Source organism: Dermacentor variabilis, chromosome 7 (genome assembly GCF_050947875.1).
Source record: "Dermacentor variabilis isolate Ectoservices chromosome 7, ASM5094787v1, whole genome shotgun sequence".
Classification (NCBI taxonomy): Eukaryota; Metazoa; Arthropoda; class Arachnida; order Ixodida; family Ixodidae; genus Dermacentor; species Dermacentor variabilis.
The window spans coordinates 174857477-174884525 of record NC_134574.1 but is presented as its reverse complement, the minus strand read 5'-3'; the positions used below and the strand labels follow the sequence as shown (position 1 = coordinate 174884525).

General features: G+C 45.5%; 2 protein-coding genes across 11 annotated transcripts in view; both read right to left on the bottom strand.

The window, feature by feature from the left end:
- LOC142588518 (L-asparaginase) overlaps positions 1-4704 on the bottom strand; it is a 108800-nt gene extending 104096 nt beyond the window's left edge. For 3 of the 7 annotated variants that reach the window (XM_075700338.1, XM_075700339.1, XM_075700342.1), the window contains exons 1-2: positions 4033-4699; positions 3430-3547 (exon numbers count right to left, since the gene is read on the bottom strand). In XM_075700338.1, coding sequence (XP_075556453.1) covers positions 3430-3547; positions 4033-4345 — 431 coding nt within the window. In that variant the 5' untranslated portion in view covers positions 4346-4699. Of the gene's footprint in view, positions 1-3429; positions 3548-4032 lie in introns of those variants that run through there. The other 4 variants (XM_075700341.1, XM_075700340.1, XM_075700345.1 and 1 more) reach the window with 4 other exon arrangements.
- A 3438-nt stretch (positions 4705-8142) lies between these two features.
- Positions 8143-27049, bottom strand: part of LOC142588516 (uncharacterized) — an 87089-nt gene continuing 68182 nt past the window's right edge. For all 4 annotated transcript variants that reach the window (XM_075700333.1, XM_075700336.1, XM_075700335.1 and 1 more), the window contains one exon: positions 8143-17731. In XM_075700333.1, the coding sequence (XP_075556448.1) occupies positions 17514-17731 (218 nt within the window). In that variant the 3' untranslated portion in view covers positions 8143-17513. The remainder of the gene's footprint in view (positions 17732-27049) is intronic.

Below are 27049 nucleotides of genomic sequence, written 5' to 3'. Positions count from 1 at the left end.
CTCAGTGTATTTTGCACATTTCCGTGAGAAATAAACATTTCATTCAGGTATTTTGATATCTCATCCTAAAGTGTCATTTTTCTTTTGTTTCATTGTATGTTGAAATTTTTTATTTATTTCACTTTTTTCTTCGTACCATCCAACCGACCATTGTTTCGGGAACAGAATCTTGGCTTGACCCGACTATCGCAAGCACTGAAGTATTTCCGGACACGTACGAGTGTTTTCGTCGAGACCGCGGTGCACGCGGCAGAGGGGTGTTTATTCTTGTCCACAATGGCATCCCGAGCGTGCAAATGGAATTTCTGGATCAATTTTTTGTAAAGTAAGGCTGCCGAATGAGAAGGCAATTCTTGGGTCATTTTATAGGCCTCCTGGTGCTTCTGTAGAACCATCAGTTCATTTACCCAATTTTCTTTAAACTATTACCAATGAATGCCTTGTTCTAGGGGGGGGGGGGGGGGGGACTTTAACCTTTCGGATATTGACTGGTCAGCTGGGGAACCAAGAGGTACTGCTCGAGGGAGCCTATACTCAACTTTCTTTGATATTTTAGATCAGAACTCGTTCTATCAGTATGTGCACGAGCCATCGCGCACTGATGGAACAGGTCACATACTCGACGTTTTGCTCTGTAATGTACCTGATGTTGTATACAATGTACAGGTGTTGCCAGGTTTGAGTGATCACAACATTGTTCTAGCAGATTTATCAGTTCTGTATGTGAAGGTTGCAAAAACACCTGGACAAAAAATGTGTGCCTACAGCAAGGCCAACTATGAGGCGATTAGCGCTGCTTTCGAGTCGTTCTCTCCAACTTTTGGTGCACTCGCAGATAAGCTAGATATCAACAACTGTAGAATACTTTCAAATTGAAATTGTTTGAACTATGTGAAGCTTTTGTCCCATCACGAGTTATATCAAGTAGGCGAGCTCGAGACAAACCCTGGTTTAAGACCGAGTTACGTGCCCTTGTTCGACAACAGCGACGAAATTATCAAAGATACAAGGCGTCTAATTCGCCAGAGCATTTGGCCTTGCTGAAAGCAATAAAAACTGAATTTATACAAAAGTCCGACATCGCTAAGGACTTGTATTTTTTTAATCTAGGAGAAAGACTTGTCAGGGATTGCCAGCGTGTCAGCGACTTGTCAGCGTGGATTGCCGAATATTTGTCATTGAGGAAACAGGCTGTGGTTCTGAACGGTATATCTTCGCAGTATGCATCAGTAACGTCGGGAGTTCTCCAAGGATCAGTGTTGGGAAAACTATTGTTTTTGTTGTACATTAATGATATTTCAACTGGTATACAGTCTTCATTCAGGATGTTTGCCGATAACTGTGTTGTTTATAGAGTCGTACATGCCATTTCAGATTCACAAATCCTGCAAGTTGACCTAAATACTATAGCAGGCTGGTGTGTGCGTTGGGATATGTCATCAAATATAAATAAGACTGCTCACATCACGTTCACAAGGAAACGAGCTAATCATCTGTATAGTTATAGAATTCATGATTCAACTCTAAACATAAACAAGGAATTCAAATATCTAGGTGTGTTTTCTACTTCTGATTTACGATGGAACAAGCATGTTAACTATATTGGAAATAAGGCAGCATCAGTTTTGGAATTCTTGCAGTGCAGTTTTAATAATTTACCGAGTAACTTAAACATGCAGTTGTATTTCAGTCATGTACGTTCAATACTTGCATATGGATGTGTTTGTTGGGATCCACACACGTCTGAGCTTATAAATAAATTAGAAAAAATCCAGAATAGGGCAGTTAGATTTGTTCTTGGTAACTATAGCCAGCAGCTTAGCATGACAGCAAGCAAACTTAAACTTAAATGGCAAGAGCTGAAGGATCGTAGAAGGCATATCAGATCAAAATTTTTCCATGATATTTATTATTCTAAAACAGGTATAAACCGCGAACAATATATCCAGGCACCACACTACATATCTAAGCGACTTGACCACTGTTTGAAGGCCAGGGAATTTTCTTTTCGGGGTGACGTATTCCGTTATTTCTTTTATGTTAGAACTGTTTGAGATTGGAACAGTTTGCCATAGAGCATTGTATACATCACAGAAAATGATGCTTTTTTCCACGCATTGAAATAGTTTGTTCATGTATTCATTCAAGTCTGTAACCTCCCTGCTGTAATGCCCTACGGGGTGATGCAGGTAACCAATAAATAAAAAAATAAAATGAAGTCATTTGATTACTGATTGGTAAGGTTTTGTTTCAATATGTGTAGCTTAAAAAACCTTGGCTTGGTAGATAGCACACAAATTCCGGTGTTTGTGCTCAACACACTTGAGGACTGTTTTCCTACTGTACCAGTTCTTGTAACAAGAAATTTAATGAAGATAATTTTTAAGAGTATAATACTATTTTGATAGAGGGGAGAAACCTCAATGGTGCAGCTGACTGCACAAATGTTTTGAAAGCCGTCGCACGACTTCTTTCGACAGTGCACTTCCTTATCATTTGATACAAGGACTCTCTTCAAACCCTTGTAGGTGTTGCATAATGAATTGTCTGTCCCAATTGCAATACTCTCCCACCTGTTCATCTTTCTCCACTTTGTCCCAGCTACACTCTGACATCAGCCTTGTGGGAGAGTATTGCAATTGCTATAGAGCAGCTGCAATTACTGTGCAAAAACAGAAACACTCATTAACTGCACATAAAAGCCTTGGGAGTAACCTCTAACATTCAAGGTAAACCTACTGATCTCTTCCACGTCTAAGTTTGATAAACAATGAGCCATATACATTCATTTATACAAGCATCACATATGCATAACATACAATATGATTATCCCCTATGTCAACTCCATATCTATAGGCACAGTTAAATACAGTATTAACCCTGACATTTTAGTAAAAGGCAATCTGTTTTTTTTTTTTTTTCATCCCCTTTCATGTTGCTTTAGCTTATCATTCCTACACCTCAATTAGAACTACAAAGAAATTACCTTACGCTTTCCCTGGCATCATTATCTGTTGGCTTCATGCGGTTGTGCTTAACAAAAAGTCGGGCCCCTCAGTTTCTTCTCTTCTCATTCATGGCTTCTCTTTCTTTCTTTAATGTCTTTTTTCTAGAGATAGCTTTATTTGCTACAAGTAGTTCAGTTAGCTCTTCTGCTTTCGAAATGGAAAGGTCCTCCCAATGCAAGTCAATATCACAGGAACAGTTTCTTTTCTATATACATATAGTTTGCTGTGCTGCGTTTTTCAAATGAAATACAGCATGCATTGTTCTGTCTTGGTTCTGTAAAGGGCTATAGCAGACACATCTGCGACCTAAACATTCGTCCCAGTACTGTTTTATGCACATGTGCCAGTAAATTACGTTATTTTTTTTTTCTAACCGCGACGCTATCGCACATACAAGCGACTGTTCAAGTCGTCAACTTACGGAAGCACCAACGGTGGTTTATTCGGGTCCGTAAAGTGCGTGCTCGAATACTCAGCGTCGTGCAACTGAGGAAAGGTGCGCAGCCGATTCTCCAATACTTGAGGCATCGGCCGCAGCACTGCAGGAACAGATAGAGAAGTAAGCGTAAAAAGAAAATGAAATGAGCGCTGACGCCAATGATTAGCGTGTAGATATGCGATAGCTGCAGCAGATACACGCAAGTTTATCTATCCTAGAGTGCCCTGGCTAGCTCGGAGGCGCACGCATAGCTTGCGCACGTTCTATAAAAAAGCGGCGCGCGTATGCAAATGGAATTGCAAAGCAGTTACAGCTGTGCAAATTAAGCTGCACGGAAACTGGAAAGAAAAAGGAAGCATGAAGTATAAACCCTCAAAATCAACTGGATTGCGCGATGGGTGCCCGCGCGGCAGCCTACAGTGAATGACTGGAATTCGGGGCTTAAATGATATCACTTTATATCACCGACAGCTTCTCCGGTCGGGCGTTTACATTGCGAACAAATTCATATTTCTTTATTCGCCTGTTCCGCGTTCGCGAGCTTGTCGGCGCGCGTATTGATCGCCTCTGCACACCGCCGCTTACCGCCTCCTTCGTAGTCCCGAACCATTCCGATGGTACCGCCGCTGTAGAGCACCAGAACTTTGGACTCATTGCAGTGCGTCGGCGGCTCCTGGCTAACAAGGCAGTCGCTCGTCTTGCGCAGCACTTTAGGCGCGTACGACGTGTCCAGCAGGAGGTTCCGAGACGAGTGCGCCGAGCGATTTTGCCGCGGCGGGCTAGCCTCGCCGCCGCTGTAGCCGTTCTTGCGAGGTTCGAGCGGCGGGCTTGACGATGGAGATCGGGAGCCTCGAGAGTCGATGTCGACAGAGCGCAGTTCTGGCTCCAGATCCGACATCTTCCCGTACGACGCTGCCGCCGAAGCTCAAGTACAGCAGTTTAGAGATCGAGCGGCGGCGGCGGCGGGCGCGCTCTCACCACGCGATCCACTTTCGCTTTCGCGCCGGCACTCTGCGCGCGAGGACGTATACTGGAGGTGAACGAACCCGTGCCACCGCGCGCAGCGTAGAGAGCGGCTGATAGCCCGTTCCAACCAAGCTCGCGGACCGCGCTACGACCTTGTCATAGAATAATGAACCAACTTCGTCCGTGGATCCGCAGGCCCGTAATTGCGCACGAGCGGCCCATGCTTTCGCAACGAAGCCCACGAAGCTATGCGCGAAGCCTCCTCCGGTCCTCTAGTGGCATCGTAGGCATTGTAGCAAATTGCCACCGAATTTGCGTGGCCTCCGAGATCTGCAAGACTCAAGCCATCTCAAGCCGCGTGTTTCTCCCAACGCCTTATACTATGCTATAGTGAACTAGAAGGGGGTAGTGGGCTCAGGGAGAGCCTGCGGGTGTGGCATCTCACGTCGACGCCGCCAGATGGCGCCACTAGAGCATGGGCTGTACGGAACGCGAAACTGAGCATTTTCAACGTAGAGAAAGCCGTGTGCGCTTGGTGTCACGCCGAAAAAAGAAAGCGCGCAGCTCCGTAGCATGTTTTCTGAAAACTTCCTCTAAAATTAAGACAAGGCGCAGAGAAAGGTGGAAAGACAGACGTTCTTCAAGCTTGCGCGAAAATAAAGCCGACCCAACGAGTGCAGACTAACGGCCGCACAACGATGCGACTGATTTCTAAACTAAAAGCTCGCGTACACCGTAGAAGAGGTAAATATGTGAATGGGTAAATTGCTTAATTCATTTGCCATTAACAATTTTTCTACAGGTCAGGACCCAATTGCATTCACAAGTTCAAGTGAGCCAAACAATTGCGGCGCGTGTACTAACACATTCGGAACAGAGGCCAGATATGATGAGGTTTTATTCCTTTACCTGCGATTTTGTTTACGAAAGCATATATCCACTGAAAGCTAGGGAGTTAATCCTATGGTGATGTCACTATTATGCGGTCGTAGTGGTTACCAGGGATAGCGAAATTTCGTAACACAGCAAAATAAAGAGAACTCGTCGTAGCCACAAACTCTTTATTGGTACGAAAGATGGGCAGCTACTCCTTTCTGAAAGTGCATGCTGCTACGAGACAGGCACTATGAGGAACGGCTTATCTTCGCGTGCAATTTCTTTTTACGCCGTTCCTGTCGCGATTGGTTGATCCATTTTACATAGAAGTGCAGCCTGGTCAGCGCATAGAACTTGGTCAACTCTGTTGTGAGCTCATCTTATTAGTGCTGGCTGCAGCCTAAGGCATAGCCGAAGTTCTCCTTCACTAGCAACATTACATCCACTATGCTGTCACTGCAGAGTTTCTCTCGGCTGAAGAACACAGTGAAGATGTCCTCCAACTTCTTCACTGCCATGAAAAGCTCCAGCGAAGGATATAACACCCTTGTCGCATGTTACAGTGAACTCAGAGTTTCTACTTTCCGTATTGGGGGTTTCCATAAGAAAGGCCTTGCAAGACATGCAGTCATAACACTTCAGAAACTTTCGAGCAACATACCCTGCCATGTAATGTATTAGACGGTCGTCGCTCTTCTGCTCCACCAGCTCTGTGCTCAGCAGGAATACGTGGGAATACTACGAAGCATGCGCTCGGCTGAAGCTAGGTTTCCTTCCTCAATGAGATGGTCGATTGCAGCAGCCCTGGCTTATTGAGCTGGAGCATCTTGCGCACTCAGGAGAGAACTCATTTCTCCACTAGCTCCATTAAGGTCAGCATTGCCTGAGCGTACTATTTTCGCAAGGTTATAAAAGGATAGGTAATTAACGAAAATTAGAAACTGCATGCGTTGGTGTTGAGTGGACATTAGACCCACATGATTGCCTGACAATACCGAAAAAGTTTTCCAGCGAATCCTGGCATAACCTGTATGTCATAACATACCTAAATCCCTGGCTGACAGGATAATCCAGCAGTTATAATGTGCTAGATATCGTCACCCTTAGGCCATCTGCAGTTGAATCGTTTAAAAATCCACCTACTCTTTTAGCGTGTTTCGCACACAAACCGCACATGTTTCGTCGAGTTTTTTGTCTTGGCGGTGCAAGTTGCGTTCCCAAATTCGCCGTGTTTATTCATCTTTCGGCACGGTGAACGACGGCTGCTTTCCTTAATTTTTTCCACTTATATTCTGTTTCACAGCCGGGAGCGAAGCAGGGTCGCTGCCGTTGACGTTTCGACCTTCCTACCGCTCACGTGTTCGGCCGACAGCGCGCGAAACAGACTCGAACGGTAGGTTAAAACACCAAAAAACAGCCAACGTCGCGAATCAAAGCCCGCACGAAGAAGTGCGCGAAGCACTTTATTCTATGGCGAAGCAGCGGAGGGAGCTAGCCCACGCGACTACAGCGCCGCCACCGAAATCTGCGTCCCGTTATGGTGTTCTAGAACACTATAGCAAAACTTCAGAGTCTGACGTCCATGGCGGGTGCCGCGGCTGGTTTGTGGATATGGTAGAAACGCTGGAAAAGGGATTTCTTTGAGTTTTCTCATATAGTCGAATTACAATCCGAGGGCTATCAAGTCTGTAGGTTGTGCGTAAGTCGCAGCTCACGATTTTCCCACTTATTTTAGCTTGAGAAATTCAATTAGTTCAGTAAATTCCTTGAGTCACATTGCCGAAACGACGTCTGACACCGACGCCGGATATTCTCGACCACGACCTACTGTATAAAGTAGGTCGTGTTCTCGACACGGGCTCCTTAGCGCCATCGAGTTTAGAACATAGCATCTCACATGGAGAACGGATTAAAAAAAAAAATGTGTCGACTGCAACGCCCAACATGAAGCACTGCGGGAAAGCTGCCTTTTCGTTTATGAGAATGCATTATATTTACCACAAACATGCACCCTGACATTACTGAAACGAAATAAGATCAAAATAGGGGTTTTTCAAGGCAATTCACAAGCTAAGATAGTTAGTGCTTCGGATTATGTTCGACCAGCTGCATAAATACCGAGGGTCCCTTTGAAGTCGCCGACTTTGGGACCCTCATCTGTATATTACCTGTAACCCATGTACTGTATGTTAATAATAAACTTAAAATGAAAGCACACAGCAGGGGTCTTCTGAATTACCACCCCACAACCGTAACGCAGCCAATAATGAAACCCACGACATTCTGCTCGGCAGTGTTGTGCCACACTGCGCGCCTACATCGAAGCAACGGGCGCTCCCCACCTCGTTCTTCTGAAGTGGTTGCCCTTGGTGACAACCAGCAAAGTTCCAGGAAACTGCCGAACTCTTTCCGTGGGTCGAACTAAGTTGTTTGGGGGCACACAGCACCACGAATCCACTAGCAGCCTTCAAAATTCTACAGAACTTCTCACCCTTGCCGTGGAGACCGGTTTTATGCAGCTTGGGACTTCTTCGACGAGAGGAAAGGGACGCGGTTAATGTCATCAACAGTCCTTCCTCGTCCTGCCGACGACGGAACGACAAAAATAAGGGACTTTAGGCAGAGCCGGCCCATTGTTAGAGAGTTGTCGCCAGCCGCTTCGTCAGTTTGGTGCGCTCTTCGGCTTCGCTACTTGTATGCTATTGGCTGCTATATGTAAATATTGTATTAAGCTTTTCGTCTCCTCCTCGTCCACCTCAAGAGTCCGTCTCTCGTTTACGAGCCCGAGGCGCAATAGCAGTAGAGAATGCCACAGCTGGCAGAGAACTTCGACAAGAATTGACACTGCCATCATTTTGCCTTCAATACGTTTATTTGTCAAGTGATAGAAAGACTGCTATCGTTTCAGAAGGGACTACACACAATGTGAAGACCACAGGAAAATGAGAGTCAACGTGTGTCTGGGTTAAATGCGATTACGAGAAAAAAAAAAAGGAAAACAGAAAGCAGCAGCAAACAAGGAAGTGTCTAACACATGATTGATGCATTTATCTGTAAATAGCAGCAGTGAATAAATTCATTAAAAAAGAAAGAACAAATGCATCTGCAAAACGCGAGGCTATAGTAGTAGTAGTAGTAGTAGTAGTAGTAGTAGTAGTAGTAGTAGTAGTAGTAGTAGTAGTAGTACAAGTAAAAGCTGCATGTCCCTTGTCGACACTGTGCATTTAGAACAACTTCCTATCATTCAGTACAGAATAAACTTTATTAAAAAGAATGGTCCGGCAGTTTTGGTTGTGGTGGCCTAAGGTGGCGACCGGAAGTCTTGGACCGGGGCGGCATCTTCAGCTTGCCGGACGGCCCAGAGCTGGTCTTACAGCTCCAAACTTTTGAGAGCCGCCTCCCAGCGGCGCCGACGGAGAAAGTCCCCGACGGTCCCTGCAGCCGGGGCATCGTCGGGAAGGAGCGAGCTCAAGGCTTCCTGTGTACTGTTAATGGCCGCGGTTATGGACGCGTCGCGAACAGAGGCGGTTTCAGTACCGTTGTTGCCGGCACATTCCCAGTGCATGTGTCACAGTGTTACTCTCTGTCTGCAAGCTTTACATGCATCAGTCGGGTATAATCCTGGGTAACAGTGGTGCAAGATGGCCAGGCTAGAGTAGATGTGTCTTTGCAGTAAGCGTAAGGTTACGGCCTCGTCCCTGTTTCATTTATCGTGCAGTGGTGGGAATGTGCATATTTCAAGTCTGTAGTACTGGGCGAGGTCTCTGAACATGGTCAGGCGATCGCCCCATGCCTACAGTGATTCTTTATATTGCTGGATTTTTGTCATAGTGTCCCGATCCAGCAGAGCTGACAACCTGCTCTCGGGAGTGGAGGTGGCGGACACACCATCTGCGCGGCGTGTGCCGCCTCGTTGCCCGTAAGCGGGACGTCGGTGTGAGCCAGAGTCAAGAGCAGGAAGACTGCAGAATTTCGGGGTTGCAAGGGCGATGACGCCGTCATCACAAATTTGGAGTATCATTCAGTACAGCTTTTCTTTTATGTGTGTAAGTGGCCGAGTGCAATAACGCATTGAGATTATGCAGAGCACTCATAAGGCAACATCTACAAATAGTTTTGCAATGCAAATGGTTGAGGATGACCAAAATGAACAAGCTCACACATGAAACCAAAACACAGCAACTGTCCTATTTCATCTCACATTGAAAGTCACATACAAAACGCATTCTCAAGCATAACATACTTCGGCGGCACTTAAGTAACCCTTTCAGTGTCACTGACGTACCAGTACATTCTCATGTTTTTGACACCAGATAGGTATGCCAGGGCCATACCAAGAGAGAATTTGCCATTATCCATGTCATTTTTGCACTTCTACATTTAAAAAATGATGTGTTAGGGTTTAGAGTATCCAAGAAAAAAAATATGTCGCCGGAGGTGCGTCACCGCCAAGAAAACCTGACACTGAAAGGTTTAAAAACTCGCAAGTCATTTAAAAGCTTTAGAGGAACACTAGTGGCACATTAGCCCAGCCCTGTTTCAAGCACCTTAGAGCACTCTTGTGGTTCGCTTTATATTTGGCTGGACAAGTGCTTGGAACACAATTGCCTGGCTCCCTTTGGAGCACCACACTACAGCTCATAGTGCTAAATAGTTGTTGACCGACAATTTGGACAACTCTGTGGCACAGCCACATGCCACATAAGCTTAAGGATTCAGACACTTTACAGTGCGCTATCCGATAACTTGGACTCCAACTGCACAACCGCGTGCTAAATTGGTCACCCAGTAGAGCAGAAATAGCAATATTTTCAATTTGATATGTCACCAGTGCCTTCTCGAAACCAAAACTAGTGAAGCCCAGTTGATCAAGTAGTCGCCGATGATAATCCAGTATGTGCACGGACTGCATTTTGTCTATCTGTAGCGACAGCATGACAATATACGGGCTGCGATTTTGTAGTGATGCCTTCTGCTTGATTGTATGCCACTCTTATCATCCATCATTCACGGCCGGTTAATCCTGTTGGTGAGCGTCAGTCTGGTCATTGACGAAGTGCAAAAAGCGTGAAATGGCATGGCTAGAAAATCGCAAATATGGAATGTCTAGGGTAAAGGCAAGTATATATATGCGCAGCAACGTGTTGACAAACTTGGGCCATATTCTTGGATGATAACTTTCTAGGATAGTTTTTACTTCCACAACATTTCGCGCGACTAGCACCAAACACATTGAGGGGGTCGCAGCATTTCCACGCTGTGATGAGACAGCATGATTGGTACTGTGCCAAGAATTCCGTCGCTCGTTGCCGTGCGCTTTAGTCCCGCAAAATTGAAGGTATCCACAAAAGTGATGATCCGAGAATATGGTACACATTTATTGGCCATTTTTAAAATAAGATCACTTATTGTTGGGTGAAACCAGCATTTCAGACTCCTGTTCATTCGGACTTTCTAGGCGGTCCCTGTTAAGTGAATTATTGGTCGGCAACTGTACTCCATTTCATACACAGTAGGCTCTCACTGCTTTCATTCACAACTGACATGCAGCGAGTCGCATATGAAAGAAAGGCATCGAGTGCTAAGTTACCATCATGTAGACTCACACTTTCATGTTGCAAGATACGACTTTATTGGCACGTGGAAGTTGTCGCAGATCTGAACCTATTTGCCAACGAACAAGTGGTGTTAGATGTTTCTTCTATCTGTGCCCATAGAGCAATGCTTGCGCTCACAACCAAAACATAATATGTCGCATTCTGGAAGCAGCACCCTATGGTGTCCACAAGAAAATGTTTTACATAACTTTACATCCACCACTTGTAGCTGAGATGCACGAAATAGTTATTCTGTAGTGCCACAGGTCAAAAACTGCACTGCAACTTGTACGGATGAGTGAGACGAACTCGTGCAGCTTCCACAGCATTGCCTGCTAAGTGTGAAACAAGAGTGGCTGACCTTTGAGCTCCGACAGAGTGCCACTCTGCAAGCAGCTGAACATTCGGCTCGGGTAGGCTTCATCTAGCTCCACGCTTGGTAGGGGCTAGCACCAGAGGAATGCTCCGTAAGGAATAACACAGAATCAATATAGAATGTTGGACTGTCCCTGTAAAACTTTGCTTATGAGGTCTGTCCTCCTTGTTTTAGGTCAAGGTCTAAATTAGTTGCGGAGATGACTGACCCAAAGGCTAGCACTTATTTTTATGCAGTTCAAAAACCTGCAATGTCCTTTACGTAGCACAGTGCCAGACAGCTCTTTGTGCCTGTTTTGAGCCAAAGGCCTGCACAGAGAGGGTGCCACACTTTAACAAACAGTGCCCACAGAGCAGTTGCACGCCGTGCCAGCTTAACTTAGGCAAGGCTATTTAGTATTCCAAAATTGGTAAACTTGAAGTGCTTGTCTATCCTGTCACCATCATTTTTCCTTTGTGCTTCAAGTTTACAAGCGTAATTAAATTTGACAATCAATCAACCAGCTCCCACCAAGATGATGTAGTGCCAGTCAATTTTCAAGTAGAAAGATTCAATAAAACTGACCTAGCTTAATTTTCTTTCATGCTGAAATGAAGCACTCTCAGCTCGATTTATTATCAGCAGTCAACTACAATTTACCAATTGTAACCAGGACTTCTTGCACATGGGATCCAGCAATGCAGGTTCACAATGACGGGCAGTTTTCTGACCTCAATTTTTCTGCAGTTTCAAACTGCACAAAGTGAGCAACATAAAGTAGGCAGGCCAACACTGCTGCAAATCGCCCAATAGAACTTTAAAAGAAAAAGAGCCCTGACCAGACACACCTCTTCAAAGCTATAACAACTCGTGAGCCGATGTCACTGAGAGGGTTACAAAACAAAATTGAGGATCACACAAAGATCAACATTAACCTGCACAATAGCATGACTAGCAAACGTTTAGTACACCATAAGAAACAAGAGAATGCAAACTATCTGAGCAACGTTATTGCACAAGAGCTACACAGCTTCAAAGTCAAACTCACATTCTTAAAAAGGAAGAAAGAAACACAGACATCCAAGCTGTCCCATGGGGTGTACAAATCTCCCCCGGTAACAAGCTTGCAAACAACCGTGCTGCTGCGATTTCATCAAAAGCTGCTGACAGTGCACACAAGCATCCAACATTTTTTTAAGACTCGCAGAAGCCTGGTGCGAGTGTATCACGGCTCTAGAAAGGAGATCATGACACGTCTTGAAACTCGGGCAGAGTTGAAGAAGCCGAAGTCGCTGGCAGTTTCCCACTGTGAACAAACATCTTAATACTGAGTAAAAGAGGGTGAGCGAACTACCTGCGGCAACATTAAGACTAGAAAATCCAAGATGGGAGGTTAAAACGCATAAAAGATTAACAAATTTCGATGATGCACTTCACCATGAACAAAGCACCACAAGTAATGAAAGTACGCCTCTTGAAAGTCGGTTATGACGTTAAGACTTACAATTAGCGGGTAACTTGAGAAAAAGTCATGGCCCATGTATGAGGATTTCTATACAGAAGACTACACTGGTGAACACAGGAGAAGGCTTCGTTGGAAGTACAGAACTGAATTATAGTGGCACAATCAAGAAAAAGAAATCACTTCTTGCACAGCCATAGAAGCTACATAAACTTGGCATTAGTCAATAGGAAGCGTGATCATGCAACGCGTCCTCCAACGCTGTGTGTCCCTGCTTGATAACATGTCTGCTCAGTGTTGAGCGTGGTTTCAAGAATATCAAGTAATTCAGTTGACTTGTAGCTTCAAGTACAGATGCAGTATCAGTTCAGGAACAATTAAGGCTGCAGCAAAGTTTTTTCCCTCTCTCTCAGAATACAATCTTTTGCACAGTTACACAGCAAAGATTAATCAATAAGAAGGTATCAGAGCAAAAAAGTTATTTTCTTGAAAGCTAACGCATAACACACTGTAAACCACACTCATCAAACCTGTATGAAGCAAATGGATCATAAATTTACCGATAGAAGCCACAAAGCAAAACAACACAAACACAAGAACACAAGACAGGCATCTTACACTTTAAGACATCCTGGTTGTGAAGCAGACCACACAGGTTGCTACTGGATGCTGTCGAAGCAGAGCAACGCACTTTGACGTCTGCTGGTAGCACAGCCTTGTCTACTAACCACATAACACATCAGCTGCCAGTTTTAGGTCAGAACAAAGATTGCTACAGAAACCATGGAGCGCGAAAAGGAATTGCAGGTTATCTTTGCAGGCAAGAAAAATGAGATTCATTGTAGCAAAGCTAAAGAACATCACTGGTCACCGTATGACAGTAATGACACAATGCAGTGACATACCCTGACATCCCGTCAATGTTACCAGTGCCAGCCAGCATCAGCCCACAGAATTTTCATCTCAATGCCCTCCATATATAACACCACCGCCTCAATAAGATTTGATTTTAGAATGATCTTTGCAAATCAACATTGATAATTGACGAGTGCCGGACCTCCCTGAAACATTTAAAGAACTGACACAAAATTCTTGTCTCGCTTTCTTTTTCTAGGTTAGCCGCAAGACTCAACTACAGTACGGCACCTCAATTCCTCGAATGTGCCACAAATCATCAACTACAACATCCTCCAATGAGACAAACTCAAAAAGCGTGCCTAAGTTCTTGGCGTAGGGTTTGTTTACAAGTCATCTATCTCCGAGTGTCACGAAAATTTTAGCATGGGCTCATGTGGTATCACAGGCGCATCATCCGGTGCAGTGGTCAAAGCCGCATTGTGATCGCCTTGCTTTAGATAACAGGGGGCAGAGGAATGAAGAAAGAACAAAAGTGACAGTAGCAAACCAAGTTCCTTAATTGCAGAGAAATGAAAGTGCAGGGAATGACTTATGTGAGACACGGTCACTAAGTGCATCAGCCACTTGTGACCATCACCTCCATTTTTTGTGGCATGCAGAAACAACTTGTAAACAAACCCTACACCAAAAAGCCATACTCCATTTGTTGCATATCTTGAAATGGTCGCCTTAAAATATGATATAATTGGCGATCTGTTGCGGGCTCAAGGAATTCTGGCACGACAGTGTCGATAGCTGTCCGATAAAACAAAAAAAGCGGGATAGAAAATTTTTGTGTCAGTATTCTTTTAGGTGCTCAGCATTTGACTAGGGAACAAGGAACTCAGTGGGTGATAACTATTCCAGCCAACATCGGCTAATTACACAAACCTTAGAAGCATCACTTTTGGTGAAAATAGAAAAGAGTCTATGGCAATTAGCTTTCCCGGGAAAACTGTCCCATCCACAAACTACACTTGAAGTTTTTCCTGATAAACTTAAATGCCAAAAGCTAAAACAAGCTTCAGATGGTAGGGAATTCTTTAAAATACTACTAAACTTTCATGCTTGTCAAATGTGCCAGTTTCTCGCAACCGATTTTGACATGCAAAACGCCCAAAGGCGATACAGCCAGTCAAGCGGAATTAAGTAAATACTTTTAGGCACCACACGTCGCAATTACAGAAAGTTTAACTTGTCCAGATGTGGCCTGAATAATTACGGACTATCATACAAACTTAGTAGTATTCTAACAGATACGTGGTCAGAACGCGTAGTGAAGAAATATACAATCCAGCCATGCTTTCGCTGATTAGGACAGTGCTGCCCCCTCACAGCGGCACCTGTCAATACCTACAGAAGCATGAAGATTAAACTTTCTTTTAATTGACGTTTAGGACGTAAGCTACAAAGGACACCTTTTTCTGTGCCTGACAATTTTTTTGCCATTAAAGTTTGCACCTTAAACATCAATAAAAGCTTAAACCAACTACCCCAGCAACAGGTAGCGATAATATAAAACATGAGTAGGTTTTAAGTATCTTCGTCTCGTGAAAGCCTTTTTACCAGCCATTTCTGGAGTGCATTGTTCTTCTCTGGGAAGCCAGAAAGCCTGATTAATTGAAAGTCTCCTTAAATTTTAGGCCCCGAATGCTTTGAAGATTTGGTGGGCTAAGCAAAATTTTGGACATTTACCCAATTTAATGGGGATTCCGGTTTATGTAAGCTTGAATTGCCCCGAGCCAACGGCGCCATTTTTCCTGCTGAGTAGACCACAGTTTGGATATTTACCCGATTTAACAGGGATTCAGATTTACGTGCCAACAGTGACATTTTTCTTAATGAGTACACCACTTAGGAGATGTGCTGCAATGTCTTCAAAAGGCGAAGGCTACAGAAAAAGGCTGATGAACTCTAAGGCCTTGCTTGTGATTGGTTATCTGTACCATTCATGTTTCTCTGGCGAATGATGTAGATAACCAATCCATCCATTGAACCTGACAAATCAAACTGATGTGCCATGTACCTGGACTACCAACGTATGTGAGGCTATCGGCTTCTCTGGCAACAGGCAAAAAGTATTCCTAATTTCTAAAGCAGACTTCACGCATAGTGGACCCACTTCAGTCAGCTAGATACAAGCACAAACCGCTCTGAAAGCAGCCAGAAGACCGTCAGTACACAAGGTCTTCCCTGAATAGGTGAAAATGTGAATATGATGTAACAAGAAAAATTGAACAGTAGACATACTGTCGCCAATGAGACTTGAAAGCCAACTGCAATGAAAAGTGAATAAAAAGCCTAGTTGAATATATAGAGCAGACTCCGTGTAAAATTTAACGTTTGAATTGGGAGTGAATGCATTACAATAAGTCTGAAAAATTTAAAAAGCCACTACTATCGCTTGGCAGAAGTGATGCATAACCCAGAACATTGAGTAGCAGCACAGCTCTTCGCCACGACCTTGGAGATTAGGCGGTGCTTGCAACACACCGAAAATCTAAAAAACGATGTGCATGAATTTGCGCCACAACCACCAGATGTGCACACAATCTGCTTAGGTGCTACAGAAAAGTTGTTAACCCTTTGAGGGCTTTTGCCTTACATGTATGGCGCCACTGATTTGTCCTACATGATTTGTCCTGCATGGCACTCACATGTACGGCACCAATCTTGTGCTTGACATTTCACGCACATATGGCATTCCTGGTTGCTGCGAGGTGCTCTATGAAGTTGTTAAAGTAATCTGAAATTGCGTTCCTGCTCGCCGGGGCGTATAACTCAGCTTGATTATTAATTATTCCCTACTACTGGAAACTAAACTGCAATTAAGAACATTTACAATGGAGGAACGGTTCTTTTGAAAAAAATTCTACTGAACATGTAGTTTCTCACACTCTGCTCAACATACGAAAATGACATGATTACCTTCGGACAGCTTTAGGGCGCTTAGATGACAGGCCTTTCACAGAAAAAGATTTTGGGCTTCGTGCATCTCCTATGTACAAAGCCACAAAAGCGCTCTCAAAGGTTTAATGACACAATCACCAGCCCTAGAGTTTTGCCAAGATTGCAGCAATATAGCATGCACTACTCGTTCAAAACCAACTGAGCCAAAGTTTGCTGCAGTTAGTCTGGACATTAGCCGCACTTATTTTGCTCCACATCTGCTGTTCCTTGGTGTAAGATAAACTCAGATCGCGTTTCTTTCCACGTTGGCACACTGTATGCTAGCACCCTAACCTGAACGCGCAAGCACACGGCCTCGTGTAGTTGCAAGCGGCCACTTCTCTGCAGTGTGGGCAGCTGTGTGTGCCACTTTCAGACTCGCAAAGCACCCTCCCGCATTAGAAACCAACGGATGTTACTCAGTCAGGAGTGGCTAAATGTTACGTTGGCCATACAAGAGCGTTTCTGAAATTTTTTCGATTATGGGGTTTTACATGCCAAAACAACGATCTGATTATGAGGATTGCCATAGTGAGAAACTCCGGAAATTTGGACCAGCTGGAATTCTGCAATGTGCACCTAAGTCTAACTACACAGGTGTTTTTCACATTTCGCCCCTATCGAAATGTGGCCACCGTGGCAAGGATATAAGAGCACTTTTGTCCTCTTGATCAATGCTCAGTGGTGCCCAACAATGGAGGCTATTCCACAATACCGAGGTGCTGTTCTTTGAAATCGCAATGTAAAATGAGAATTGAAGATGTTGCGCAGAATCTCTGCAAGGCGACACTAAACAGGAAGCAAATACTGGTGTAGTTACAAGTTACGTGCCTTTCCACACTGCCCTCATTTATGCTCTGATTTAGGTAAATCCAAGAGCACAATTTCCTCAGAAGGGGCCGATTACGGAAACACCAGAATGCTGTGAACAAGTGTGTGGTATTATGAGTCCACCAACACCCATTCACTGAGGCGGCCCCTGGTGGTGAGGTAGCTGCCGGTAGCCTCCGAGAGATGGCGGTTGCAGCTGGCGTAGCAGAGACGCGCGTGGTGGGCCGTCACCTGTGATGGCGACGTTTTCCGCGAAAGCCGAGTTGTCGTAGGCTCCTGCAGCCGGCAGGGAGGCCCCCACCAGGATGCCCTTGGAAGGCAGGAGAGCTGCAGGCAAGCCGGCCCGATGGCCTGCGTGTACAACAAGGGAGCAGCCCAAACATCACTAAGAGAAGGTGATTAAGAGGAAGCTTTAGCTTGGCTATCTAAATACATAGAAACAGAGAACTTCATGAGGCTTGTTGCATTTAAAAGAAAAAGTTAGAATATAGCAAAAAAAAAAAAAAAAAAGAAAACTCACCAGGAAAACGTACGATCCTAAATAACTAAAAAGTTTGGCAGGTTCAACTGTAGCTGACATGCACATAAGGCGAAGCTTTGTGCAAATCGTTAGAGCACGACATACACAGCGAGTGTGGCACGAGCGGCACAAGACGCGTGTCGTCATTTCTGTGGCTTCCACAACCTTACGTTTGGGCTCTTTAAATTCAGCTCGAGTCAGCAGTTTCTCCGGGTGAAGCATTCTGGCAGGAAGTTTTGACTTGGGTGAGAATCGTTGCGGCACGAGATGCCGATGCATGTCAAGATGGCGTGACAGCCCGCGCAGCCAAGACACGCTTTTTTGTTTGCCTATTGTGTAGACAGTGATGAGAGGAAATGGAAATGAAACTGAGTTGGTGAGAAACCCTGGAACACAATGTCACCAGAGTGAAACGTGACACACTTTTCGCCGCCTGCAGCCAAGAACAGCGACGCATTAGGGTTATTAAGAGCGTACAGTATGTTTCCAACGGCGCTTCACCGCACGCACTGTGGAACAGGATAGGTGAAGATGCTTATCGCGATAGGGTTGGCAGTGACAGCTGTGTACGAGACATGCGACAACCTATGAGGGTACATGCTCGTAGCGGAAGAGGAAACTGAGCGCATACCAGCATATACATGTGACACGGGCGGCTACTGCTGAGAAGCTCCCGTGGTTGGCACCTACTGCTCTTGATCGCACGTGCCTTGCACCTTTTCCTGTTTACACATTATCTAGTGGCCATAAAACATATCATACAATGGCACTTTGACTAAGTACTGAACGTTGGTGCCAAAAGATTGCATTTTTCAGGAACTTGCAGACCCTTTGAGGGTCAATATCACTCGCAAAATGCGACCCTCCCCCCTACCAGAATTAATTTCATTTATTGCAGATTTAAAATTTTCAGAGTGATCTATTTTGAAAAATATCAAAATTTTATTAGTGACCGTAAAGTGACACATTGTTTTTCCTCCATATCTAAACATGCATTGTTTATTCATGAATACACATGGGCTAGCATAAATACTTATAGTCAGAATAAAAAGGTAGAGACACTGGAATAGACTTACTTGAGTCTGCAATGAAGAAATAGCCGCTTGACTCGGGTTCAGAAGAACTGGCGCACACGTCCATAGTGTAATTGAGCTGTCTATGTGAGCGCATGCGAAAACGCTCGATGGCAGAGTGCCCACCAGAAAAACCAAACAAGTCAGAAACTTGTAATCCTTTGTCTCACTGCCAACAAGGCACAATCAGTTTTTGAGAGTCCCAAGAAAAGAAATGCAGCCATGGCAGCGTCATTTGTGTATGGCAGCTTCCATTTATATACACTAGCACACGCATGTGAACAGATGTGATTGCAGATTGCACCCCTGTGAGCAATAAAGGAGCGGGCATCTAGCATTGAATTTTTCACATTATAAACCAGATAAACACCAGTTTCTGCAAGCACAACCAATGGGAACAGCCCGCAAGACGAAACCAAAACTGACTACTGTGTGCCTGCACACGCGCGAGTGCTTGAGCGGTTGTCAGCATAAAGATGTGCCAAGAAAAACCAAGAGGCTAAGGAGTGAAAAAGAGAATTCTTTGTATCCACACAGGATGGCAGCATTAGCTGATCAACAGATAGTTGAAAAATTGGCATGGTTTTCAAACATACAGACGGCGTCGTAAACATATGGCATCAACCATTTGGAACTTGTTCACGGCACCATATTTGAAGGGTCCCGAAATGGAATGGACACATTTTGTAGATACATATGGTACAGCTACATTAAAAGTCATTCAGGGCACTAAGTTGGACTAGTTGGTTATGAGCATTATGAGACATGGCATATGTAGGAGATTAGCAGACGACGAAGAAAAAGAATGGAATGTGGGCTGCTGCCTCCGTGCCTGGCACCAAGAAGTGTGCGCACCTTTATCATCATGATGATACCTTTTGTGTTCATCTCTCGCCATTAAAAGGCTTTGTTGGGAGTCTCGCGGCTCCGTTTTTTCTGGCGACACGACATGTAAGTGGCCGGCGTTCTGCAACATATGGTGCCGAAACCCGGGACAACGAGCGGATCCCAACGACGTGGACAATGAGCTATGGCACCAACGAGTTTCTTCTAGAAACTGTAGCTGGAGCATCCTGATGCTCATTGTAACTGGTTACCTTACGAGCAAGTAAGCCGCAATCTTCATGAAACATGGACCGCGTGAAAGCGGAATGCTCTGCTAGACGAACCCAATCAACGAAAATCATGAATGGGGCGATGACGCTGTTGGAGAGCGGCTGCAACGACCGCACGGTGTTCATCAAGGTTATAGGCAAGCTTGTCGCCAGCCGTGACGAGTGTCGGAAGATCAATGCCGAGCTTGAGGACGTGATTCCCGTCAAGGATCTTGAAAGAGAGTACAAGTCTGCAGCACATTATGACGACCAGACGCTTGAGACCCTGATACGCCTCCGGGGCCAGCTCGCAGATCTCAGCGATGGAAGCACGGTGCAGACTCTTCCCTTAATGACGCTCAATATGCCACCTGCCCCAATGACAGTTGCGTCACACAGCTTCGGACCTCGTCTCCCAACGCTGACCAGCAAGCCTTTCCATGGGGACGTGTGTCAATGGACGTCGTTTTGGGAGCAATTCAATGGCGCGGTCCACACGAATACAACTCTGCGCACGACTGATAAATTCCATTACCTCCGCAACTACCTGGTAGGGGAAGCAGCAGCGGCCATTGCCAGAATGCCAACGACTGAAGTGTGTTATGAGAGTGCCATCCAGCTGCTAAAGCAGAGGTTCTGGGACAGGAGCCGGATTGTAGAGCATCATTTCAGAGCGCTCCGCGAACTGTAGCCAGTGACGTCTCCATCGAATACGAGGGAGTTGCGCAGGCTGTACGACGGAGTCCAGCTGAATCTGCGCGGCCTCAACGTCCTAGAAGTTCCAACTAGCAGTTTTGCGGCGATGCTCTACGACGTTCTGCTTCAATCCCTGCCACAAGAAATCGTCGCGGTGTTCCATCGCCTTATCTGTCTCCAGGATGACGCACAAGGCACGGCATCTTCTGCTTCAGGGGAGGCAACCACGTCTTGCAAGAAACTCGAGCAGCTCTTGCGATATACAGAGGTAGAGCTCGAAACAAGAGAGCAGTGTGCTCCATCGGCATCCTCCTTCAAAGGCAGCGGGTCCCACAGAAAGAATGTGCCATCGTCATCAGACCTCTATGCATCGGAAGAATCGAAACAAATGTGCAACGAATGTTTCTTTTGCAAATCTACAAGACGTGCAACCAAGGCATGCAGCGCTACCTTGACCATATCAGAGAAAAAGAACCGGCTGGCTCAAGCTATGCGGTGCTACCAATGTAAAGGGTCACTGCGCAAACGAGTGCCAGCGGAAGTTCGTGTGCACGGCATGCAAAGCCAGGCATGCTTCAACGATGTGCGCCCAGTTTATTGAGCGACAAGGGGCGAGAAGTGACATAATGTCATATCTGTTTCTACCAAGCCAATGAAGGCAGAGAGTCCGGGGTCGATTGCCGTTACAAGCTTCAACTTGACGAGGCCATTAATCTACAGACTTTTCATTCTTGGATCGTCGGTTTCAACGAGATGTCTTATATCAGAGGCATCTTCGACGGAGGCAGTCAATGCATGTTCATTAAGGAGGACCTGGTGGCGTGGTTGCGACTAAAAATCATTAGAGAGACATGCCTAGCAGTGAACACGTTTGCGTCAGACGCTCCCTCTCGTGTGAGAAATTGCAATGTCGTCGAAGTTCGTCTACGTAGTCAATTTGATGACAGCGAGCACATCACTGAAGCGATAGCCTTGCCAGTAATTTACCACGACAACCGTGCCACGGCTATGGAATGTTCCTTCGCAGCCAAATTACGCGAGCAAAGTTACCGGCTGGTAGACGATCAAACTGTACCTTGAGGATGTGGCGAGAAAGGCATTAGCCTGCTCATAGGATCTGATCAACTGTGGAACATCTTGAGTGGCGACATCATACTCAGCACGGAAGTACGAGGATTGGTTGTGGTCAAAACTACTCTTGGCTGGACGCTACAAGGTCCCGTCATGAAAATAAGCTTCATCAACGAAACATCTGAAGTGATGATCTACGTCCTGCAAGTGCAAGCTGGAGAAACTAAAGAATTAGACCAAAGCACACTGAAGTCCTTTTGGACGTTGGATGCTATGAGAACTGCGCCAAAGGAAGCAACTCATAAGCACACAGACATGTTGGCTGTTTTCCAATACAAAATTGCAAAGATTGGAAAGCGGCACCAAGTAGCTGTGCCGTGTAAAGAACCGGATATTGAGCTGCTACAAGACAACTACAGCGTCGCACTCAATCGTTTACGAAATCTGGTTAAGCGCATCTCGAAGCCCGAAGGATTGCTTGAGAGACACAATAGGGCAATTCTTCAGTACATTGTTTCCGGCCATGCTGAAGTTGTACTTGACAAGGAATCGATAGATGGCCCAGCGTACTACATGCCACACAGGGAGGTTATTCGTGAGGACTCACCCACAACCAAGCTCCGTGTTGTTTTTGATGCGTCATCTCACGCCAAAGGAGAGAGATGTCTGAACAGTTGCCTTGAAACTGGCCTAAACCTAAACCCGGACTTACTGCAGGTTCTCCTCCACTTCAGATGGTACCTAGTGCCCAAGACAGCAGACATCGAGAAGGCGTTCCTGCAAGTGGAGATACGAAAAGAGGACTGTGACCTGTTCAGATTTCTGTGGTTTGACAAAAGGCCTGCTGTTCCTTTCAAGGAAGAAGCGGTAGAGGTTTGGCATACGATCAGAGTACCCTTTGGATCTACAGCAAGTTCATTCATGCTTACGGCTACTATACAGCATCACTTGAAGACACAAGTTCATCCCGAGAAAAGGGCCGTAGCACAGCTACTTCTGAAATCCATCTACGTCGATGACCTCATATTCGGAGCGAATGACTTAGAAGCAGCGGCAACTCTTTACAAGTGCACGAAAGAGCTGATGGATGATGCTGGCATGCCTTTAAGAAAATAAAGCTCGAGCTGTAGGCAACTAGAATGACTGTTTAACTTCAATGATGCTCTTACCCCTCTAGCCTATGAGAACGCTGGACATCAAGAGAGAGTGTTAGGGATGGGTTGGTCGAAAGCAACTGACGCCTTCATCTACAACCCAGAGACCACCTTTACTTGGAGAAGGTGAAGGACACTAAGCATTTTGTCCTCCAGACAGTGTTGAGGATCTACGACCCATTAGGATTTCTCGCGCCATACGTAGTGCGAGGAAAAATGCTGTTTCAGTACTTATGGGTTTCGAAAGTCGACTGGGATGAAGATCTTCCTAATCACATTGTGGAAAAATGTCACGACTGGAGAAACGAGTTCATCCATTTGTCGTAAGTCAACGTTCCCCGTCACCTCATGAGCAGAGTTGCAGAACCGCGTGACCTCCAGCTACACATTTTCATCCACGCAAGCACAAAAGCTTATGGAGCTTGGGCATACCTTCATGTAGAAGATGTGAATGGGAGCGTGGCTAGCACTCTGATTGTAGCCAAGTCAAGGATAGCCCCACTGAAAGCTCTATCCTTGCTGACATTGGAGCTAATGGTTGCATTAACAGGAAGCAGGCTGTTAAAATATATAGTGGAAACCTGTGGAGATCTAATGCCAAGAGCACAATGTTTTCTTTGGACTGATGCAAGCATAATGCTTGGCTGGTTACAGCGAGCGCCTTTGACTTTAGACGGCTTTGTGAAGAACCGAGTCATAGAAATTCTGTCTATTACTTTGGAGTGTAGCTGGCGGCATTGTCCAGGAGAAACTAATCCTGCTGATATGCTGACCCGAGGTGTTTCCTTAGACGCACTGGCTACTGAGGTAGACTGGTGGCAAGGACCAGCTTGGCTGAGCAAGGACTTGGAAAAATGGCCACCTGTGAAGAATTCACTGCCCCAAATCAACGACATCCTAGGGATAACAGCAACAAAACCAACGACGCTTCACTCTACGGGAAACACAGTCTAGTTAACCCCACTGCTAGACACCACGAAGTTCAGTTCACTGCACAAGCTTCTCCGTGTCACAGCATGGGTGCAGCGCTTTGTCTCCAACGTTAAGTGCAAGTGCAAGATTAAAAAAGCGGGAGTAATCTCTGCTGAAGAAATATTGGCAGCTGAGAGATATTGGATCCGGCAAGTTCAAACTGAATCGTTTCCTGAAGAGAGGAGTTGGCTGCTGGAAAGGCAAGGTCTGCCCAGTAATTCATGGGTAGCACAACTACACCCATCTCTACGAGAATGGGCTTCTACGTGTCGGGGGAAGATTACAGAACCTCACAGACAGCTGAGACGTGAAACATCCATTGCTACTTCCAAGTCGACAATGTTTCCCCGAGCTGGTATTTGCGGATGCCCATCGTCGAGTCATGCACGGAGGAGTAACGGCGACAATACACAATGTACATGAACTATTCTGGGTCCCAAAAGCATGACAAGCGGCAAAGAAAGCAATTAATCGATGCCTGCTATGTGTCCGTTTTCGTACGAAACCCACTGTGACGCCGTACCCGCTGCTTCCAGTCTGCCAGGTCGAAAAGACAATCTTTTAACACTACAGGACTTGATTTTGTCAGACCATTGTACGAGAAGTCATCCGAGAGCTCCGACAGGAAAATGTACATTGTACTTTTCACATGTGCAGTAACAAGAGCATTGCATTTGGAACTGGTCTCAGAGATGTCTTCACCTGCGTTCCTGTTGGCATTCCGGTGTTTCATTGCAAGAAGGGGACTCCCAAGTACCATTTACTCCAACAATGCCTTAACCTTTAAGAGAATGTCGCGGGAGCTACAAAAAATATGTAAAGTACTACGACGACTTCCAGGCTTACACTGCGAACCAAATAATTCAGTGGAAGTTCATTGTCGAAGCAGCACCATGGTGGGGAGGCTATTGGGAACGGTTGGTCGGAACCTCCGCAAGATTTCAGGTCAAGTTGTCTGTGCGTAAAAGAACTTTCAACTATTATTGCTGAGGTTGAAGCGGTGCTCAATTCACGGCCTATAACGTATTTTGATAATCAGGCAGGTGAGCCTGTAGCTCTCAGGCCAGCCTATTTCCTAGTGGGCCAGCAACTTAAGACATTACCAGAAGGAAAGATATTGTGAGACCTAGTAACCAGCCACGATCGCAACGACTATCAGCAACGCTTTCAACATCGACAAAAAATGATGAATGACTTCTGGAAGCGATGGAAACATGAATATTTGCTGCGACTACCATCAACTCATCGCTCACCCACGCATCAATCAAAAAATTTAAAGGTCAGTGACATCGTAATTGTCAACATTCCTAACACGCCCAAAGTTATTCTGGCCACTAGCCCGGGTTCAAGAGGTGTACCCAGGCGCCGACGGATTTGTGCGCGTCTGTTTAATCCAATTACAGGGAGGCAAAGTCTTCAAGAGGCCAGTGCAGAAGCTACATCGTCTAGAACTAGATGTCACCACATTTGAGGCCCCGGAGGATGTTGAAGATTAGCAGACGAAGAAGAAAAAGAATGGATCGTGGGCTTCTGCCTCCGTGCCTGGCACCAAGAAGTGCGGTCACCTTTATCATCATCATGAAACCTTTTGTGTTTGTCTCTCGTTGCTAAAAGGCTTCGCTGGGAGTCTTGCGGCTCCGTTTTTTCTGCCGGCATGACCTGTAAGTGGCCGGCGTTCTGCAACGGCATAAGGTGAAATTTTAGATGGGGCACAGTGATTGGTGTTTGTCCTGTGTATCTTGCTGTGCCCAGTCTAAGAGTGCGCCGTAAACCATGTTTCATACTACAGTAAAACATTCGCACCCTAAATTAAGTGAAGCGTCTCATATTAAGAGAGCTATGAATGATTACAAGTTACCCTCCTCCCTAGCCATACATTTTCTCCTCAACTTGTTCGCCGAGCGACCAGGGCTAAGCTCTGGCTTCACTGCCTCTGCGTCAAGATGTGATGTTGTGTCGTCTACTTCTGGCGTCAGCGCGCGAAGCCTCTCCAACCTTTCCGCTATCTGCCTGGTCATCAAACCACCTCAAGCAACGTCCATTGCGAGCGTTCTATTGCAGAGCCGAGCGTGTCCGGCATTACGGTAAATGTAGGCGAGCTGAACATTTTGACGGATGGTCGGAGGCGTTAACTAAAGCCCCCCTGTGCTACTATTGCTGTGATGAAGGGGCTTTGGTGGCGCAAAGCTTCACCAGCCAAACTCAGGACAAATATTGCTGTAAGCAAGTGTAAAACATTTTAAACATATAGAAAGGCAGTGTTCACGATGATGCTGCTGCCAAAAATTTACACAAGCAGCGAAGTAGAATACGCTTGCTTACTGCTATATTCTGGTTGGGTTCTGTGCAGCCAGGTAGCTGCATCCTGCAAACCTCTTTTGCATTTTTTGCCCATCTGGCAGAATGACCAGTTTCTGCCCCGCAATTACTGAAATATCTGACATGCTACAACTGTGGTGGTAATCCTTCGGCGTGAAGTGACTGCTGCAAACGCGTAATGCTGGCTCCGAATGGAAACCGACAGCCTGATGCGCTGCAGCCACTCCACTCGCCTGTGACCCTGCAGAGGGACAAGATGTTGCAGCTGGACATGTCGCCAATTGCTAGGTATGCAGCCCACAGCGCCACAAAGGCAATTCATGGTCTTCATGAAAAGAAACTCCAAGACCAACACTGACCGTGCAGGTCGCGTCAAAAACGAAGCATGTTGTGACAAAAGCAGACGACACTTGCTGTGTGCCAAAAGTGCTTGAGTGTAGTGATAAAGTGTCACTGTGTGTTCTCTTTCTGTTACTTTTCTTTATAGAAACAAATTCTAACATTCCAGCAATTACGAACATTTGTTCACCATAAAGTAGGAAAAAATTATCAATGGTGCTTCCTGGATAACTAATCAAATAGCTTGCCCAACTGACACTAATTGCACCAACTATGTAAATTGTAAGGGAGCGGCTGAAAACTCAGGGGAGTGGCACCACAGTGACTGGTAACAATGCACATTTTTAAAACCTTACAATAAATTGGCAATACAATAAAAGCTTATGAATGAATATCTTTTTCCCTTTTCAATGCAGAACAACAAAATTTAG